Consider the following 20,429-nt stretch of genomic DNA (forward strand, 5'->3'; position numbering starts at 1 on the left):
GACTAAAAATATATATTCTAATCCTATTTATCAAATTTTTTCTTGATTTTATCTCCAGGTTCTCTTTAAGATTTTCTCAAAGAAAATATAAACAAGTGGGACTACATCAAACTAAAAAGTTTTTGCACAGCAAAGGAAAATATCAACAAAATTTAAAAAAAACAATCCACAGAATGGGAGAACATATTTGCTGATACATCCAATAGGGGGTTAACATCCAAAATTTATAGAGAACTTACAAGAACTCAACACCAAAAAAACAAACAACCCAATTTAAAAACGTCAGGGGAATTTCAGGGGAGAATGGGAAGGGTTTACAGGAACAAATATAAAGGACACATGGACAAAAACTAAAGGGGGTAGAAATGGGAGGGAGGTGAGGAGGGACGGGTGGGTGGGCTGGGATAGGAGTAAAGGGCAGAAAACTGTACTTGAACAACGAATAAAGTAAATTTTTTTTTAAATCCCCCCCCAAAATGGGCAAAGGACCTGAGTAGACACTTCTCAAAAGAGGACATACAGAGGGCCCATAGATATACGAAAAGATGCTCAATGTCACTAATCATCAGAGAAATGCAAATGAAAGCCACAATGAGATATCATCTTATACCTATCAAAATGGTCATCATCAATAAATCAAGACAAGTACTGACGAGGTTGTGGAGAAAAGGAAACCCTAGTACACTGTTAGTGGGAATGCAGATTGGTGCAGCCACTGTGGAAAGCAGTATGGAGATACCTCAAAATTTAAAAATGCATCTGCCTTTTGACCCACAATCCCACTTCTGGAAATATATCTGAAGGAACCCAAAACACTAATTCAAAAGAACATAAGCACCCCTGTGTTCATTGAAGCATTATTTACAGTTGTCAAGATATGGAAGCAGCCCAAGTGTCCACCAGTAAATGAGTGGATAAGACAACTATGGGACATTTACACAATGGAATACTATGTGGCCATAAAAAAGAAAAGAAGAAAATATTATCCTTTGTAACAGTATGGATGGACCTGGAGAACATCAAACTAAGTGCAATAAGGCAGTCAGAGAAAGACAAATACCATATGATTTCACTCATATGCAGAATCTAATGAAGAAACTGAAATAACAAGCAAAATAGAGACAAACTCATAGATAGAGAGCAAGATGACAGCTGGGTGGGTGGAGGGTAGGGGATAGAGAGATTGAGCTAAAAGGAAAAAGGAATCATAGACATGGACAACAGGTGTGGTGACTTCAGGGAGTAGCAAAGTATAAGGGGACTAAGTGGTAATGGAAAAAAATATATTAAAAATTCTGTAAAAAAGATTTTCTCAAGCATTTAGAAATGACTGTAAAAATTAGGCAAAACTGATAAATACCACTTAAATTTCTTTCATTTCAATTTAGAAAAAAGTAGACTCATGGCAACAGCAAGAGATATCATAATAGAAATTAAAAATAGAGATTGCTTTATGACATGCAAACCCCCCAACCATCCCATCAAGCTCTTTCTTTTTGGTACCCCCACATACCACTTCTCCCTCATTAAAATTTCCAAAGGTCCTCAAATTACAGGGCTTTATTCTATGCTTTCCTTTGCAGTACATGCTCTTCTGAACCAAATGATTTATTTAATCTGACATCAATTAAATCTCTACTCCTTGCCTATCCCCTGCCTCTCTTCCCTTACACAATTTCTACAATTAAATTCTATAAACTCAACAAGTTCAGAACTGCTCTTAATTTATTCCCTGTCTCTGCAAGTAACAGCATCCAGTTGTTTAAATAGAAACCTGGGTCACTTTGAGCATTTTTTCTCCTTGAGTCAAACCTGCACAGTAACTAGGTCTACCCAATTCTATCCCTTATAACCAAATGTAAAATGTCCTCACATGTTCCCCTGATAAGAAGACCCATCCACACACACATATGAAATATTTTGGCTCAACTAATTTGGAAAGATACATATGAAAGCCAAAGGCCTACTTGTAATATTTAACTGTTTCTTTTAGGTCTACAGAGACTTAAGATTAATAAAATATATTTACAAATATGTTTTTCTTCCATTATTATCTTTAAAAATTTTATTCAAACTTTTCTAGATTATATTAGTTTGGTTTGTACTTAACTTTATATAAAAGAAATTGCTATATATATTCTTTTGTGTCTTGCTTCTTTCATTCATGTTTTTAAGATTATCTATTACAAGAAGCTACCTGGCTATGGGTATTCATTGCTACAGATATTCATTTTATGAATCCACCACAATTTATCTGTCCACTCTATTGCTGGTGAACATTTGCATTATTTCCAGTTTTGGCTATTATAAACAATGCTTCTGTGAACATTCTTAAATATGAATATAAGATTCTCTAGAATATATATCTCAGAGATAAACTGCTAGGTCATTTAGTTTTACACTAAACTGTTTTTTCAAGTGGTTTTCCCATTTATATTCCTACTAACAGTGTAACTTATATAGTATATATGGCTTTACTATATAAATTATTTTTCTAAATTAATGTGAAAATGCTGATTCTTTTCCGTTTATCCTATTATGTTTCATTCTCTAATTTGACTTACCAAGATTTACATCTGGTAGTATCTTATCAAGAAATTGTGTTTCTCCACCATTGGGGGAGAGAAAATCTGCTAGAAGTTGACTATTACTCAGTTCTGGATGCTGCAGAAGTTTCTTGAATGAACAAAAGAAGAAAAAAAAGGTTTAAAAATCTAGAAGGGTGATCAAACTATTTTAAAATAATTTTTTAAACCAAGAAAACAATTCTAAATCCTCAAAAGCAATTTCACATTCAGAATAATAATAAAATTACATTTATAGGAAGAATAGTACCACATAGGAGATATGCCCTCAGCCTCTGCAGTCAGACTAAATGGATTTGAATTCTGGTTCTTCTATCTGCTAGCTAGGTGTTCTAGAAAAGTTCCTAAATTGACGAAAAGTCAGTTTCCTCATGTCATGTGTAAAATGAAAATAATACAACATACTTTTTAATGTTGTTATAAAAGCATTTAGTACCTACCTTATACACAGGAAGGTTAAACATGAAACTAATATTATTTCTCAGTTTCTCAACTATAAACAAGTATAACAATATCATACAACTATCTTGATAATTAAAAGACATTGGCAAAAATTAAAAGGATTTAGCCAAAACTAAATGTGGAAATGTGAAATAACTTAGAGGATCTATTATCTATTCTCCCTACAACATTATTTTCTTATAGACAAACTGACCTTTTAAAGCCCAAATTAACCCATCTTAGCTAATATTCAAGTTTTGTAACTATGAAACAGTTACAAAACTTTATGAGAAGAAATCTACAGGGTGGGGAAAAAATAGGTTTAAAGTAATGAGTACATGAAATAAAGCTTATTCTATTATTATTATTTATTTATTATTACATTATCTTCCATAGAACTGTAAACTTACTTGTGCTCCACCTTATATATAAACAAAATAGTAGCACTGTAACCTTTAACTTTGTATTACCAGAAAAAAAGTTTTAGAAGGAGGTACTCTAGATTTTAGAATTAGTTCAAATAATGGGTTAATGATATCAACAAAGACACAGATTAACACTATGTGTTGTGTTCAGATGTCCTTGTAGTAGTTAACAGTTAATTCACATTTCAATTTTAACACCACAAAAATTATGTAAGAAATATTTTCTGAATTCATGTATTCCACAATTCAAATACAGGAAATAAAATGTAAATACCTCTTAATACTGTTGAATATTTAATTCATAAAGTACTTGTTTTTGGCTATAAGGAACTGAATTTAATGGAATTCACACTTAATAAAAACTCATGTCAAAAAAAGATGTTTTAAAGAGTAAAGCAAAAGTATACTCTGGTCTTATACATTTGATTAAAGACAGCTGGTCATTAATTTCAGAGAAGTTTCAAGTAAGTAACTTTTAAGTTGATTATGCCAACAATGAAAAAAATATACCAGTTACATTGTTTACATAACACAATGCCCACTCTGAGAAAAATGGAACTCAGTTCTAACTGGTAAATGATAGTCAGGAGATCCACAAGAAACTGGAAAAACATCTTCAAATTGAAAAAGGAAAGGAACTGAGGAATAAAACAGGAGGGAAGATTCTGAAGTTAAAAGTGCTGAACACAAAATTAAACATTGAATAAGACAAAAATAACAAAAACTACCTAGCATTCTTAGAATGTATTTAATCTTTTACACAAAACGTTTTGTTTCTTTCTTTAACATCCCACATGAAAATTAAGACCTTTTTTCCTTTAAGAAAACATCTGGTATTTTGTGTCTAGTCAAGATGGCAGCATAGGTAGACACGGCTTGCCTACTTGCACAACCACATCAAAATAACAACTAAATTACAGAACAACCAACAGTCAGAACTGTCAGAAATCAAGATGAATGAAAGTCTTACAACTACAGAATTAAATAAACTACATCCATACAGACCGGTAGGGGGGGCAGACATGTGGAACAGGTTGGTCCCAAATCCATGTGTGGTGGATAAAAATTCAGCAAGGACTCCCAGTCCCACACCAGGCCCCCATCCCAGAGTTCCAGTTCCAGGAAGATAAGTCCCCATAAGTTCTGGTTGCAAAAATCAGTGGGAGCTGAGTTGGTGGAAGAAACTTCTGGAGTCCCAAGTAGGTCTCCTTAATGAACCCATACACAGACTTACTCAGACTCACTCCCTTTGAGCTACAACACTGGGGTAGCAGCCTAAAAGGCACCAGTGACATACAGAGAAGAACTGAAGTGTCTGGAATCAAGGCGAGAGCTGGATCATAGCTTTCTCCCAGACAGAAAGGTGGGCAGGGGCCACTGTCCCTTTTCTGAACCCTCTTCACCCCCACAGCAACAGAGCCAGCAGGTGGGTACCATATCTGAGACTCCATCAACCTGGCTAACACTGCCCAACGCTGGAAATCCCCAGAGGCTCCATCCCACCCAATTTATAGCTATTAACAGTGGCTTTTCCATATGAATGGCTGATCTTGGCTCATACTTCACAACTTCCTAAATTCTTTCAAACAAGAAATAGCAAGCCTTAGTAAGCCCCCAGCCCTTGTACCTCCCGCTAAGTGGTTCCAAGCCTGGCACTAACAGCAGTCAGCCTAGATTCACAGCTTGGCTTTGCCTGGGAATCTCCAAGCCCAACACAAGTAGCAGCCATGTCAGATTGCTTTATAGCTCAAGCCAGGTAGCCTGGGCAAAACACAGGTAGGGGCTGACCATAGCCTGAACCACCCAAGGAACCCCAGGGTCTGCAACCCAGTGTACAGCAACAAGACACATCAAAGCCCCACCACATTGCTCCTACACAGCTAATCCTCCATGGAGGGCAGAGGTTGGTGGTCAGTGGTCACAGCCAATCCTTGCAGATAACTGGCCTGGGTAAATTCCTCTCATTGATCTGCCAACAGCAACCAAGGCTCAACTCTAAGAGATGGGTATACTCAGACCACATGAAAGACACGCATTCAGTACCCAGCTTAGGTGATAGGGGAGGCTGTGCCACTGGACTCTACAGGACACCTACTACATTAGGCCATGCTACCAAGACAGGGAGTCATAGCAGCTCTACCTAATACATAGAAACAAACACAGGGAGACTGCCAAAATGAGGAGACACAGAAACATGGCCCAAAAGAAAGAACAGGGCAAAACACCAGAAAAAGAACTAAACGAAGTGGAGATATGCAATCTATCAGATGCAGAGTTCAAAACACTGGTTATAAGGATGCTCAAGTAACTTAGGATCTCAACAGCATAAAAAAGATCCAGTCAGAAATGAAGGATTCACTAATCCAAATAAAGAACAATTTGCAGGACAAGAACAGTAGAGTGGATGAAGCAAAAAATCAAATCAATGATTTGGAACATAAGGAAGCAAAACCAACCAATCACAACAATAAGAAGAAAAATGAATCAAAAAATGAATTAAAAAAGAATTTAAAAATTTTTAAAAATATGAGGACAGTGTATACAGTCTCTAAGGACAACTTCAAGCATTCCAACATTCGCTTCATAGGGGTGCCAGAAGGAGAAGAGAAAGAGCAAGAAATTGGAAATCTATTTAAAAAAAAATAATAAAGGATATGTCCCTAATTGGTGCATGCAAATCTGGGAAGCACAGAGAGTCCCAAACAAGATGGATGCAAAGAGGCCCACTCTAAGACACAATGTAACTAAAATGCCAAAAGTTAAAGATAAGGAGAGAATCTTAAAAGCAGCGAGAGAAAAGCAGCTGGTTATCTACAGGGGAGTCCCATAAGACTGTTAACTGATTTCGCAAAAGAAACTGTTCAGACCAGAAGGGATTGGCAAGAAATATTCAAAGTCATGAAAAGCAGGGAGCTATAGCCAAGATTGCTTTCCCCAGCAAAGATATCACTTAGAATCAAAGGGCAGATAAAGAGCTTCCCGGACAAGAAAAAAACTAAAGTAGTTCATCATCACCAAATCATTATGATATGAAATGTTAAAGGGGCTTATTTAAGAAAAAGAAGTAAAATCTATGATCAATAAAATGGCAATAAATACATATCTATTAACAACTGAATCTAACAAACAAACTAAGCAAAGAAGAAGAACAAAGATGGTTGCCAGATGGGAGGGGCATGGAAGGGAATGGGTAAGGAGGTGAGTGGATTACAAAGTACAAATAGGTTGTTAGAGAACAGCCATGGAGATATAAAGTACAGTATGGGAAATGGAGTAGCCAAAGAACATACACACATGACCCACAGACATGAACAATGGTGTGGGGACTGCTTGAGGGAGTGGGTGGTACTGGGTGGAGGAGGCAAAGGGGAAAAATCAGGACAACTGTAATAGCATAATCAATAAAATATAATTTTTAAAAAAGAAAATATCTGATTTCATTTGCTTGTCAATTTTTTAAAAAGTATACTTTTGACAATAATGCCATCTTCACACTAAAAATTTAAATAAAAGAATTTTAGAAATCCACATTGATACATACTCATAAAGTAAAGCTATACATATGAGAGAAAAAAAGAGAAATTAGAGAATGCTATGATCAGCAATGTGTTAAATTAAGCTGGTGATATACCTGTAGATATTCCTGAAACTCTTCTCTTTTTGACTTTAAGAATTCATAATTTTTGGGGCCAATGATCCTTTTGGAAGGAAGTTGGGCATCAGGAAATGTGCCTGAAATTGATATAAATAAAAATTATTACTATGTTATGCTAATACTTTAAAAACCTAATTTATAATTTACTATAACAAATTCATATTCACAATTCTGCCTTGTAGAACTATATCATTATCCTTTAAAAAATCTTGACAAATTCAGAGAGCACGGAAGTTTGGACCAAAGAACTGGAATCTACTGCTATCCAAAATATCACGACTCTTCACTGATACCCTCTATTTATATATAAACATATTTAACCCTCTATACTAGTACAAAAAGATTCAAAAGATTATCATGAGATTACTTTGAAATCAGTAAGATATTGTTAGACAAAATCTTACTAATGAAATACCCACTCTCTCATGGGAAAAAAATTATATTGCCAATGCTATATATGCTTAAAAACAAAATTTAAAAACCATGGATATGTTTTCTTAGATAGGGCTGACTTTGGAAATTTTAATACCAAAATGGAAAAATATTATTGGGAATCTAACCAACTTTGGTTAATCTGGGATTTCAAAATATGGAGATAAATGATCTTCTCTCAACTCTAAACCAAAAAGAAAAGTTCTCAGAGAAAGAACAAGACAAGGATAGCAGTGAATGAGACCGGCAGAGACAAAAAGAAAACCATTTAAAGACAAGTTCAAAATCAAAATCTAGGCAAAATATATGGAGTGGGACCTTGTTGTATCTTCCTGTAATCTCCTTATCATGGGATTTATTTATATAGTAAAGAAGGGTTCCCTGACCTTCTCAATTTAGAACCAATCTGAATTTGGATCAGGAGACATTCCACAGAGCTTTTCTAAAATGAAAGAATTCAGAATACATAAATCAAACCTACCAATCTACATACAAAATGGCTGGAAATACTTCATAACTATATCCCTGATATTAACTAATGTAAGTAGACAGATAAGAAAGACTGAGAGGTGAGAGGAAGAACTAAAAAGGAAAAGTGATCTCCTTTTCTGATTAATCTATCCTCAGAAGAAACATTCATCTACAAATTTTGTCTCCATATCCAAATTTAAGAGCTAAACTGAAACATCTGCCATGATACATATAGTAAACATGTCTACCAAGAAAGACAATGGTAAAAGAACACAGCAATTCTGAAAATTATCTACTATCAAGATAAAAATTAAATTGGAAAGTCTTTTCTAAAATACAATAAAAAATAGCTATCTTTTACTTTCTTAAAAAATTGATTTGAGAGAGAGAGGAGCGGGGAGTGAGAGAGAGAGAAACAACGATTGTGCTACTTGCTATGCATTCACTGATTGATTCTTGTATGTGCCCTGACTGTGGATAGAACAAGCAAACTTGGCCTATCAGGACAATGCTCTAAGCAAACTATCCAGTCACGGCTATCTTTTATATTTTATATTATCATTCAAAAAGCAATAATGTGTATTGCAAAAACTTTTAAAATATAAACAAACAGAAATAAGATAAAAATAATATATTCCTATGATCAAGAGCAGTGTACACAAATGTCACTATTACATTTCCTTGTTATTGTTACTTAAAATAAAAAAGCTGATTCAATAGCTTCCAAGAAAGCTAAGGCTGAAATATAATGTTGTATACAAAAAGGACAACATACCATGAAATTCTGTTAGTTTTGACTCAAGTACATAGAATTCAAGGTATCTTCTATATACAGACCAATGTTCAGGCTCATGCCCAACTGTAAATTGAATGAATACACACTGAGTAATAAGTAATTTTATAAACTACTATTAAAAAGATGCAGTATTTAAAACATTAAGTGTACAAGTGTGGAAATTATTCCAGTCTTCATAATTTATTTCTTGGCATCACACTTAATAATGTGATTTTATCCCATATTTTAATTTTAAATTATTTAGAAGACACTGGTAAATTCACCTATTTATGAAGTTATCTCAATAATATATATATTTTTCTACAACAGAATCATACAGCTGACAGCAACTTTCAAAATATTATACAATTATGATTATTTTTAAAATTTCATAAATATGTATTTCATAAAAAATTTATAGTCAATTTTGGGTCTCTGAACTTTTTACTAATTGTTCTGATCTAATATAGTATAGATGAGCACTATCCAATAGAATTTTCTGCATATTCTATAAATGTTCTATATTATCTGCACTAATAAAGTAGCTATTAGCTACTGACCACTTAAAATATGGCTAATATAAGAAATGAAATTTTAATTTTAATATACCTTAATTTTAATTTTCAAATGTGGACAGTGGCTACCATATTGGATAGCAAGAACTAATGGTTTATACCTGAAACCAGTATAATTTTGTTAACTAGTATCACCCCAATAAATTCAATAATAATAAGAAAAAAGTACTAATGGTTTAAAGAATGTGTCAGGTCAGCCTGCCTATTCCAATTCCAGATCCCCCATATTTACTAACTACAGAATGGGGCAAAAGTAGGTTTACAGTTGTTCGTATGGAAAATACGAGCAACTTACGAGTAAATTAATAAATAATAATACAAGAATAAACTGTGTTTTGCATTCTTACAACTGTAAACCTACTTTTGTCACACCCTGGATGTAAACTTGAACAAATAAATTAACCCCATCGTGCCTTAGTTTGCTTAGATAAAAATAATTGTACCTATTACATAAAATAATCCCTCTAAGGCACTTCTGTACAGTGTAAAGCACAGAGTAAGTACCCCAAGTGTTAACTGCTATTATTAGCATCTAATGTCTTTCTAGCATTGATTTGGAAATGCAATGAATCAAGTCAACTAAAACCACAACAGCCCAAAAACAACACCTGTATTCAGAGAAAAACCAACCTGCTAAGGTCACAACACAAACCATAAAGCAAATTCTGTTTTTTTTCTTCACTGATCTTAAATGTCTATATTATATTTAGTTTTGGTTTTAAAAATCCTGAAATCGCTACTTTGCTACAGATGTAAAATCAATGTAGTATTTAAATGATACACTTTTTTCTCTTTATAGTCCATGGCTTCCTGAGAACACATATTATACTGACTGTAAAAATCTACAGCACTACTGACAAAAATTATCCTTACAACACAAGTTTTAAGATTTTTTTGGTATTGATTTTATGATTATTAAGTCAAAGTTTTAAAAAATAACAAAACTTAAGAATAGCTGTCAAAAAGGCAAAAACAAAAGTATATTCCCAAAATACTTAAAAGTATAGCATACATAAATCTTTCAAAAGGAATGACAGTTACTACATGTTCACATATTTATATTGATAGGAAATTATAGCTGAATAGGAAGTTTTAAATAATTTTCTGAGGGACAAGAGGCAGATTTTAAGTACTAGGCACATGACACAGCCTAGCGTGGTAACTGTTTAATTGGCTAGGGATGCTACTTGCCCCCATCATTAGTTCAGTACATACCTAAAACCACCAAAAGAAAAAAATAAGCAAAACATGGAGAAAACTTGTAAAATTGTGTTTGATCATATTTTTATCAATTCAAATTTGCTGACAAAAACAGAGAAGAAGAAATGCTGTCTTAATAAAATTGGTATAGTATCTCCTATAGTGCTATAGGCATAAATAATAGTCAATTAAGTATAATGGCTAATGATAATGGGAGCAAAACTATTAAAATAAAATTATATAAAATGCCTTGCTGGATCGTTAGCTGTCTTGCAATTGCAGGCATCTACTGAATAAGTGTTGGTTGAACAAATTAAATAATTAACTAGTAATAGAGATAACCTAGAAAATCCTCAGTTTTCATTTAATTTTTTTTGTTCTACACAATTATCTTTTGGATATGCAGTCATACCCAATAGTTATAAATGGCAAAATGTTTATCATTTTTGATAAATGCAGACTAACCAGAATCTTTTAAGAAAGCCACTCATAAAAGCTTCCTACCTGCTCTTCTATCATTCCTTTCAACATCAATACAAAACACAGGTATTCTTTCCTTTTTCTCCCTCCTTTCAGAGGAGGGATCTTCAAAGAAGTCTACATATGGAATGCTAATTTTCCATGCAGCAAGGTTTCGGGGAGTATTAGGTGTGCTCACAGCTTCCACTGGAGAATCATCTTCCATTACAACAATACCTTCTTCAATCTGGAAAAAAATCACCAGGAAAAATGTAATATTTCCAGGACCTACGGGCCTGACTTAGAACTGTAAAGTAGTATGTCCATATAAATTCTATAATTCTTAAGTACTTCTGAAAGTAGGTGATATTAAATTTTCTACTGAAAATATAAAGATAAAAAAATAAAAATAAGCTACCAGCATCAACTCTGGGTTTTGTTACATCACCTGTGAAAATTCAATAGAAAATAGGCAATTGATACTTCAGATTACTGGAAAAAGGTATTTTTAAAAATACATAGAAAAATATTTAACTTTGGTAATAAAAAGAAAAAATATACTGATATTTTTTCATTTAGGGTTATAAAATTTTATCAATGTTACCAGCCATTGATGGAGATTGCACAGATAAATTTGATATGTGATATAAAAGAGTAAGCAAAACAGTTGCTGGTATGGAAAATAATAAATTTAAAAAAATAATAAAATGAACTTTTGCATACTCACAACTGTAAACCTACTTTTGCCCCACCCTGTACTGCTGGTTACTAGACATACTGGCACAACCCTCCTAGAAAGCATTTTGACATTGTGCATTTATAAAGAGACATAAAACAGTTTCAACCAAACAATTCCATTTCTGGGAATTTATTCTAATAAAAGTATGTATTCCAAATAAATATTTTAAACTGGGAAAAAGGCACAAGTATTCACTGCAGCATTAAATTATATAAAATTAGAAGAGAGGTCTGAAAGGGACACACCTCTATACAATTAAGGTTATTGTTTTAATGTCCTGGCTTCTAAAATGTTTAAAATGGTATATTTTAAAAAATTGCTTGAGGAACAATTATTATTTAAAAAGAACATGTTCTAAAAATATACAAAGAGAAAGAAGAAAAAAACCATCTATCACATTAAATTGAAAGAGAACTTCTGAATTGGCACATTATAACACCACCTGGTCCTCTAGACATCTCTGACTCATGTTCAAGGGGGCAAAATATTACAGGTAAACATACTTTTTAAAGTAATGAGTCAAAGGCTATAGCACTCAAGAGCAAACAAGTAGTGGAGATACATTTCCAGAATTCTAGCACCATACCTTCTAATAAATTCTTTTCCTCCCCACACAGTCCCTTAGCAATTATCCCTTTTTTTGTTCTAGGACTAAAATGGCTTTCCATAATTCCTAATAAGATCATTAGTGAAAATTTTCCTTTACCTTAAAATTCCTAAACAAGACAAAAAAGATTCCATGAGGTCCCACACGTTAGAATTAGCACAGTGCCCTCTAAATTCTAAGTGACACCATCTTTGTCTGGGTCAACACCGCATCCACTACTTCCTTTTCAAATACTAGAGATTACTTTGTCCTCTTCTCTCACTTCCAATTATCATCATCTTTGGTTCCAATCAAGAATTTCCATCTGTGCCACACCAAAGATGACTCACTGTTTTTTAAAGATACAGTTCTTTCCTGAAGCAAAAATACAACTTGTATTTCAAGTAATTAGGAATATAACATAAAAAGTACATCTTCCCCCACAAAAATTATGTTTTCAGAAGTTCACAGTATTATAGGTAAATGCTCTTGTTATATAATATTAACTGTGGAGAGAGCAGGACAGCAAACTACACATATAATATAGCCTCATCAATGGAGGTAGAAAGGGACAGATATTTTTTTTTAAAAGAAAATCACCTAAATGTTAGTAGAAGTGGTTATTGGGTGGTAGGCTTATAGGTGGTTATTTTCATTTTTTCCCACTTTTCTATACTATTAAAAAATTGAAAGCCAGGCAGTGAAAGACAAATACCATATGATCTCACCTTTAACCTGAACCTAAACAGCAAAACACAACAAACAAGCAAAATATAACCAAAGACACTGAAATAGAGAACAGGCTGACAGCGACCAGAGGGGAAAAGGGGAAGGGTTTACAGGAACAAGTATAAAAGACACATGGACAAAAACTAGCGGGGGGTGTAAATAGGAGAGAGGTGGGGAGGGATGAGGGGGTGGGCTGGGATGGGAGTAAAAGCTAGAAAACTGTACTTGAACAAGAATTAAAATAATTTTTTTTAAAAAATTGAAATTATCAGAGGTCTGTCCGGAAAAAGTCCAGCCATTGTTAATATAAAGAGACTTGTTTGAGCAACACAGGTGTAACCTGGCAGCCAAGGGGAGTGGACTGGACTGCGCATGCACAAACAATGATGACTTCACTGTACTAGTCAGTAGGGCAGTGAATGCCATTGAGTGAGCATTTGTACTGTGTCGCCATTGCACTCAAAATGACTGAGTGAGTCAATGAATCTGCATCAAATTTTGTGTTAAGTTTCAACATTCTTCAGTAGAAACTATTCAGATGATTCAGAAATCCGCAACTATGGGCAACTGGTGATTGGCAGTTTCATCAAGACAATGAGCCTGCTCACGCATCACATCTCCTGAAGAGTTTTTGGGAAAACAGCAAACCATCCAGGTGACTCAGCCACTCTACAGCCCAGACTTAGTGTCCTGAGATTCTTGCCTTTTCCCAAAACTAAAATCACCTTTGAAAGGGAAGAGATTTCAGACCATTAACAAGGTTCAAGAAAATACAATGAGGAAGCTGATGGCGATTAGGAGAACCGTGTGAGGTCTCAAGGTACCTACTTTGAAGGGAACTGAGGCATCATTGTGCCATGTACAATGTTTCTTGTATTTTGTATCTTCTTCAATTAATATCTCTATTTTTCATATTATGTGGCTGGATACCTTCTGGACAGATGTAGTAATATGCTTAAAATTTAAAAACATAACAAAACATTATTTTGAAAAAAAAAAAGACTCCTTCCTCTGTCTACTGTCTCTATTCTATTTACAGAGAAACAGAGCTTAAAGAGAAAAAAAATGCTATGTGAATTATCAAAAAAGGAAAAATAAGATTTTCTTACATTTAAATTATAAAGAAGCAATGATTCTCCTTAACAGTTCATCAATGCAATGATGAAGAGGTCAAAAGGAAGTGTAAAGAGGACAAATGGGTTTATTTACTCTTCTGTCCCATTTCTTAATTATTACCAATTCATTCACTACTATTCCTCCATTTTACACCCAGGTTAGTAGATTCCTTACAGGGAAACTCTATGCCTTAACAAAATATTTCATTGTTTACGCTATCACAGTTGTCCCACTTTTCCCCCCTTCGCTGCCTCCACCCAGCCTGCACTCCACTTCTATAGTTCCCCACACCATTGTACATGTCCATGGGTCCTTTGCATATGTTCTTTGACAAACACCTTCACCTTCTTTCATTCTGTTCTCACTGTCCCCTCCCCTTACAACTGTCAGTCTATTCCACGATTCTATGCCTCTAGTTCTATTTTGCTCATCAATTTATTTTCCTCATTAGATTCCTCTTATAAAAGATCATATGGTATTTGTCTTTCACCAACTAGCTTATTTCACTTATGACAGTAGTCACTAGTGGCAACCAAACTGTCACAAAAGGTAGGAATTCCTTCTTTTTTTCTGCTGCATAGTATTCGATTGTGTAAATGCACCACAGTTTTTTTTGGTCTACTCATCTACTGATGGGCACTTAGGCTGTTTCCAAATCTCGGCTATTGTAAATCACGCTGCTATGAATGTGGGGTACATAAATTCTTTTGAATCAGTGTTTTCGGATTCTTAGGGTATAATCACAGCAGTGGAATCACTGGGTCAAAAGCAGTTCCATTTTCACTTTTTTCAGGAAAATTCCACACTGTTTCCATGTAGGCTACACCAGTCAGCATTCCCTCCAACAGTGCATTAGGGAGCTATTTCTCCACATCCTTGTCAGAACTTGTCGTTTGTTGACGTATGGATGACAGCCATTTTGGCAGGTGTTAAGGTGATATCTCATTGTGGTGTTAAATTGCATCTATCTGATGGTTTATAATGTTGATCATTTTTTCATTTGACTATGGGCCATCTGTATGTCCTCCTTTGTCCATTTTTTAACTGGATTGCTTGTTTTCCTGATATTGAGCCTTTATGTATTTTGGAGATTAAACCCTTGTCTGATGTATCACTGGCAAATTATGTTATCCCATAGAGTCACTTCCCTTTTCATTTTGATGGTTTCTTTAGCTCAGCAGAAAGTTTTTAATTCCCAGTAGTCCTATTTGTTTATTTTTCCTTTATTTCCCTTGCCCTATGGTATATATTGGCAAAAATACTGTTACGTGAGATACCTGACATTTTAATGCCTATATTTTCCTCTAGGGTTTTTATAGTATCAAGACTGATATTTAAGGCCTTTGATTCATTTTGAGTTTATTCTGGTGTATGTGTAAGATGGTGGTCTAGCTTCTTTTTTCTTTCTTTCTTTTTTTTTTGCATACACCTGTCCAGTTCTCCCAACATCATTTATTGAAGAGACTGTCTTTAATATATTGTATGCTCTTGCCTCCTTTATCAAATATTAATGGATTTGACAATGGATTTATTTCTGGGTTTTCTATTCTGTTCCATTGACTTATATGTCTGTTATTATGCCAGTACCAGACTGTTTTGATTACGGTGGCCTTGTAGTATAGTTTTCTATCAGGTATTGTGACCCCTCCAACTTAGTTCTTCTCTCTCAAGATTGCTGTGGCTCATATAACGTCACAATCTAGCGACTGGGGTGCCCAGCCCCGGTGAGCACCTAAGGCTCCGCCCCCCACCATAACAAGAGCAACCAGACTAGGGAAAAAAAAAAAGGAGAGACAGGGGAAAACATGTTTTCAACAGAGCAGATCAGTCCCCCAGGACTCATCCTTTTGAGCGACCAAGAATTAGCCAATCTATCAGATGCGCAGTTCAAAACACTGGTGATCAGAAAGCTCACGGATCTGATTGATTTTGGACGCAATTTAGATGAAAGGATGCAGGTTACCATAAAACAGATGCAGGAAGATACGCGGAGGAGAGCCAATAGTGAAAGGAAGGAATATGAGTCTCAAAACAATACAGTGGACCAGAAGGAAGATAGAATCAACCAAGCAGGAAAGCATGATGAAATAAGAATTCAAAAAATTGAGGAAAAGATTAAGAGCATCCAGGACACCTTTAAACGTTCCAATATCCGAATTATAGGGGTACCAGAATTGGAAGGGGAAAAGCAACAGATTGAGCACATATTTGAACAAATAATAAAGGAGAACTTCCCCAATCTGGCAAAGGGAACAGTCTTCCAAGAAATCCAAGAAGCTCAGAGAGCCCCAAAGAAGTTGGACCCAAGAAGAAACACACCAAGGCACATCATAATTACATTAGCCAAGGTAAAAATGAAGGAGAGAATCCTAGAAGCAGCAAGAGATAAGGGGACAGTAACCTACAAAGGAGTTCCCATCAGACTGTCAGCTGATTTCTCAAAAGAGACCTTACAGGCAAGAAGGGGCTAGAAAGAAATACTCCAAGTCATGAAAGACAAGGACCTACATCCCAGATTGCTCTATCCAACAAAGCTCTCATTTAGAATGGAAGGTCAGAAAAAGTGCTTCTCAGATAAGGTCAAGTTAAAGGAGTTCATCATCACCAAGCCCTTATTTTATGAAATGCTAAAGGGACTTATCTAAGAAAAGAAGATAAAGAAAAGACATGTATAGTAAAAGGACAGCAAACTCACAAATATTAACAACCACACCTAAAGCAAAACCAAAAGAAACTAAGTAAACAATTAGAACAGGAACAGAACCACAGAAATGGAGGGCACATGGAGGGTTAGCAGCAGGGGGGTGGGAGGAGGAGAGAGGGGGAAAAGGTATAGAGAATAAGTAGCACAGAATGTAGGTTGAAAATAGATAGGGGGAGGGCAAGAATAGTATGGGAAATGTAGAAACTAAAGAACTCATAAGTATGACACATGGACATGAACTAAAGGGGGGAAATGTGGGTGGGAGGGGGTACAGGGGGGAGGGGAGAGAAGGGGGGAAATGGGACAACTGTAATAGCATAATCAATAAAATATATTAAAAAAAAGATTGCTGTGGCTATTTGAGGTCTTTTTTGGTTCCATATAAATTTTTGTTCTAGATCTGAGAAATATGCCATTGGTATTTAATAGCAATTGTACTGGATTTATAGATTGCTTTTGGTACTATGGATATTTTAATGATGTTAATTCTTTCAATCCATGAACATTACCACATACCTAGGCTTCCACTTGTATCTTCCTCAATTTCTATCTTTATTTTCCTATAGTTCTCTGAGTACAAGTCTTTCATTGCCTGGGATGAATTTATTCATAGGTGCTTTTGTTGTTGTTGCAGTAGTGAGTGGGATTGTTTTCTGAGTTTCTTTTTCTTGTAGTCAATTATCATTGTATAATAATGGCATTGATTCTGAATATTAACTTTGTATGCTGATACTTTGCCAAATCCATTTATTAGGTCGAATTGTTTTCTGGTGGAGCCTATAGGGTTTTCTATGTACAATGTCATGTTGTTTGAGAATAACAAGTTGTACCTCCTCTTTTCCAATTTGGATGCCTTTTATTTCTTCTTCTTGTCTGATCACTGTGAATAGGACTTCCAGGACTATGATGGATAAGAGTGGTGAAAGCGGACACTCCTGTCTTGTTCCTGATCTTAAGGAAAATGCATTTAGTTTTTGCCCATTGAGTATGATGTTGGTAGTAGGATTTTTGTATATAGCCTTTATTATGTTGAAGTATGTTCCCTCTATTCCCACTTTGCTGAGTATTTTCATCATAAATGGGTGCTGGATTTTATCAAATGCTTTTCTGCATGTATTGATATGATCATGTGATTTTTATCTTTTATTTTATTTACATGATATATCACATTTATTTATTGTAAATATTGTACCATCCTGGCATCCCTGGAATAAATCCCACTTTATCAAGGTGTATGATATTTTTCATATATGATGAATCCAGTTTGCTAATATTTTTTAAATGATTTTAGCACAGTATTAGCCTATAATTTTTTTTCTGTGTTGTGTTTTACCTGGTTTTAGAATAAGATAATGCTGGCCTCATAAAAAGAACTTGTAAGTCTTCCCTCCTTTTGAATTTTTTGGAACAGTTTGAGCAGGATGGTTATTAGTTCTGCTTTGAATGATTGGTATAATTTGCCCTTGAAGCCATCTGGTCCACAGTTTCTGTGTGTCAGGAGTTTTTTTATTACCACTTCCATCTCACTAGTTGTTATTGGTCTATTCAGTTTCTCTGCTTATTCCAGATTTGGTTTTGGAAGACTGTATGTTTCTAGAAATTTATCCATTTCACCCAGGCTATTCAATTTCTTGGCATATAATTGTTGATAGTAATCTCTTGTAATCCTTTGTATTTCTATGGTGTCAGTTGTTACTTCTCTTTCATTTCTGATTTTATTTATTCGGGTCTTCTTTTTTTTATGAATCTGGTTAAATTTGTCCATTTTATCTTTTCAAAGAACCAGCTCTTGAATTTATTGATCTTTCGACTTTTTTTTAGTGTCTATGTCATTTATTTCTGCTCTGGTCTTGATTATTTCCTTCCTTCTATTTGTTCTGAGCTTTGTTGTTGTTTTTCTAGTTCTTTTAGGTGTAAGGTTATTTAGGTTGTTTATCTGAAATTTATTTACCTTCTTTAGGTAGGCATATAATGCTATGAATTTTCCTCTCAGGACTGGTTTCCCTGTGTCTCATAAGTTTTGGATTGCTGTGTGTTCATTTGTTTCCAAGTACTTTTATTTCTTCCTTGATCTCATTGTTAATCCATTCATTATTCAATAACATGTTATTTAGCTTCCATGGATTGGGATGCTTTTCAGTTTTTTTCTCAAGGTTGATTTCTAGCTTCAAGTCATTGTAATCTGAAAAAATGCTTGCTTGATATGACTCCAGTTTTCTTGAATTTATTAAGGCTTATTTTGTGTCCTACCATGTTATCTATCTTTGAGAATATTCCATGTGCATTTGAGAAGAATGCATATTCTGTTTCTTAGAGATGCAATGTTCTGTATATATCAATTAAAGCCACTTGATATAGTGTGCCATTTAATGCTGATATATTCTTGTTGATTTTTTTGTTTGGATGATCTGTCCATTGTTGACAGTGGGGTGTTAAAATCAGCTTTAATGGCTGAATTGCTGTCAATCTCTTCCTTAAAGTCCTCTAAGATCATTTTTATATATCTAAGTGTTCCTATATTGGATCCATATATGTTTACAAGTGTTATATCCTTTTCTTGGACTGACCCCTTTGTCTGCTATGGTTTTTGTTTTGAAGTCTATTTAGTGAGATAAAAGTATTACTATCCCACTTTCCTTTCGCCCCCATTCACATAGAATATTTTTTCCATACCTTCACTTTCCACCTGTGTAAATCTTTAGTTCTGAGGTGGGTCTCTTATAGACAGCATTTATGCATGTCATGTTTTCTTATCCATTCAGCTACCCTATGTCTTTTGATTCAAGCATTTAATCCATTTACATTAAAGATTATTATTGATAGGTACTTATTCATCGCCATCTTTCCCCTTTGTACCTGTGTTCCTCTCTCTATTTCTTATTAAAGCCATCCCTTTAGCATCTCTTGTATTGCTCATTTGGTGGAAATGTACTCCTCTAGCCTTTTTTGTCTGGGAAGCTCTTTATTTCACCTTCAATTTTAAATGATAGCCTTGTTGCATAGAGTAGTTTTGTTTGCAGGTCCTTGCTTTTCATCATTTGAATACTTTATCCAATACTTCCTGGCCTGAAGTGTTTCTGTTGAGAAATCAGGTGACAGACTTATTGAGCTTCATTGTAGGTAACTAACATTTCTCTCTGACTGCCTTTAAGATTGTCTTTAAACATTGCCATTTTAATTGTGATGTGTCTTGATGTGGGCCTCTTTGGGTTCATTCTGATTAGGATTCTCTGTGCTTCCTGAACATGTATGCATCTCTCCCTCACCAAGTTAGGTAAGTTTTCTGTCATTTCTGCAACCAGGCTTTCTATCTTTTGCTCCCTTTCCTCTCCTGGTATCGCTATAATGCGAATATTGTACATTTCATGTTGTTCCAAAGCTCTCTTAGACTAACCTCATTCTTTTTATGTCTTTTTCATTTTGTTGCTCTGATTTTTTTTTTGCATCTTCCAAATCATGAATTCAGTCCTCTGTTTCATGTAGCCTGCTTTTAATTCCTTCTGATGTATTCATCTCAGATATTGAATTCTTCATTTC

At 34.7% G+C, this 20,429-nt stretch overlaps 1 protein-coding gene across 6 annotated transcripts in view; it reads right to left on the minus strand.

The window, feature by feature from the left end:
* The window catches only part of SNX14 (sorting nexin 14), a 93,413-nt gene that overhangs the window by 12,347 nt on the left and 60,637 nt on the right, over window positions 1-20,429 (minus strand). For all 6 annotated transcript variants that reach the window (XM_028508588.2, XM_028508589.2, XM_028508590.2 and 3 more), the window contains 4 exons: window positions 11,064-11,265; window positions 8,785-8,868; window positions 7,083-7,183; window positions 2,565-2,676 (listed from right to left, as the gene is read on the minus strand). In XM_028508588.2, the coding sequence (XP_028364389.1) occupies window positions 2,565-2,676; window positions 7,083-7,183; window positions 8,785-8,868; window positions 11,064-11,265 (499 nt within the window). The remainder of the gene's footprint in view (window positions 1-2,564; window positions 2,677-7,082; window positions 7,184-8,784; window positions 8,869-11,063; window positions 11,266-20,429) is intronic.

This window comes from Phyllostomus discolor, chromosome 4, assembly GCF_004126475.2.
Source record: "Phyllostomus discolor isolate MPI-MPIP mPhyDis1 chromosome 4, mPhyDis1.pri.v3, whole genome shotgun sequence".
Lineage (NCBI taxonomy): Eukaryota > Metazoa > Chordata > Mammalia > Chiroptera > Phyllostomidae > Phyllostomus > Phyllostomus discolor.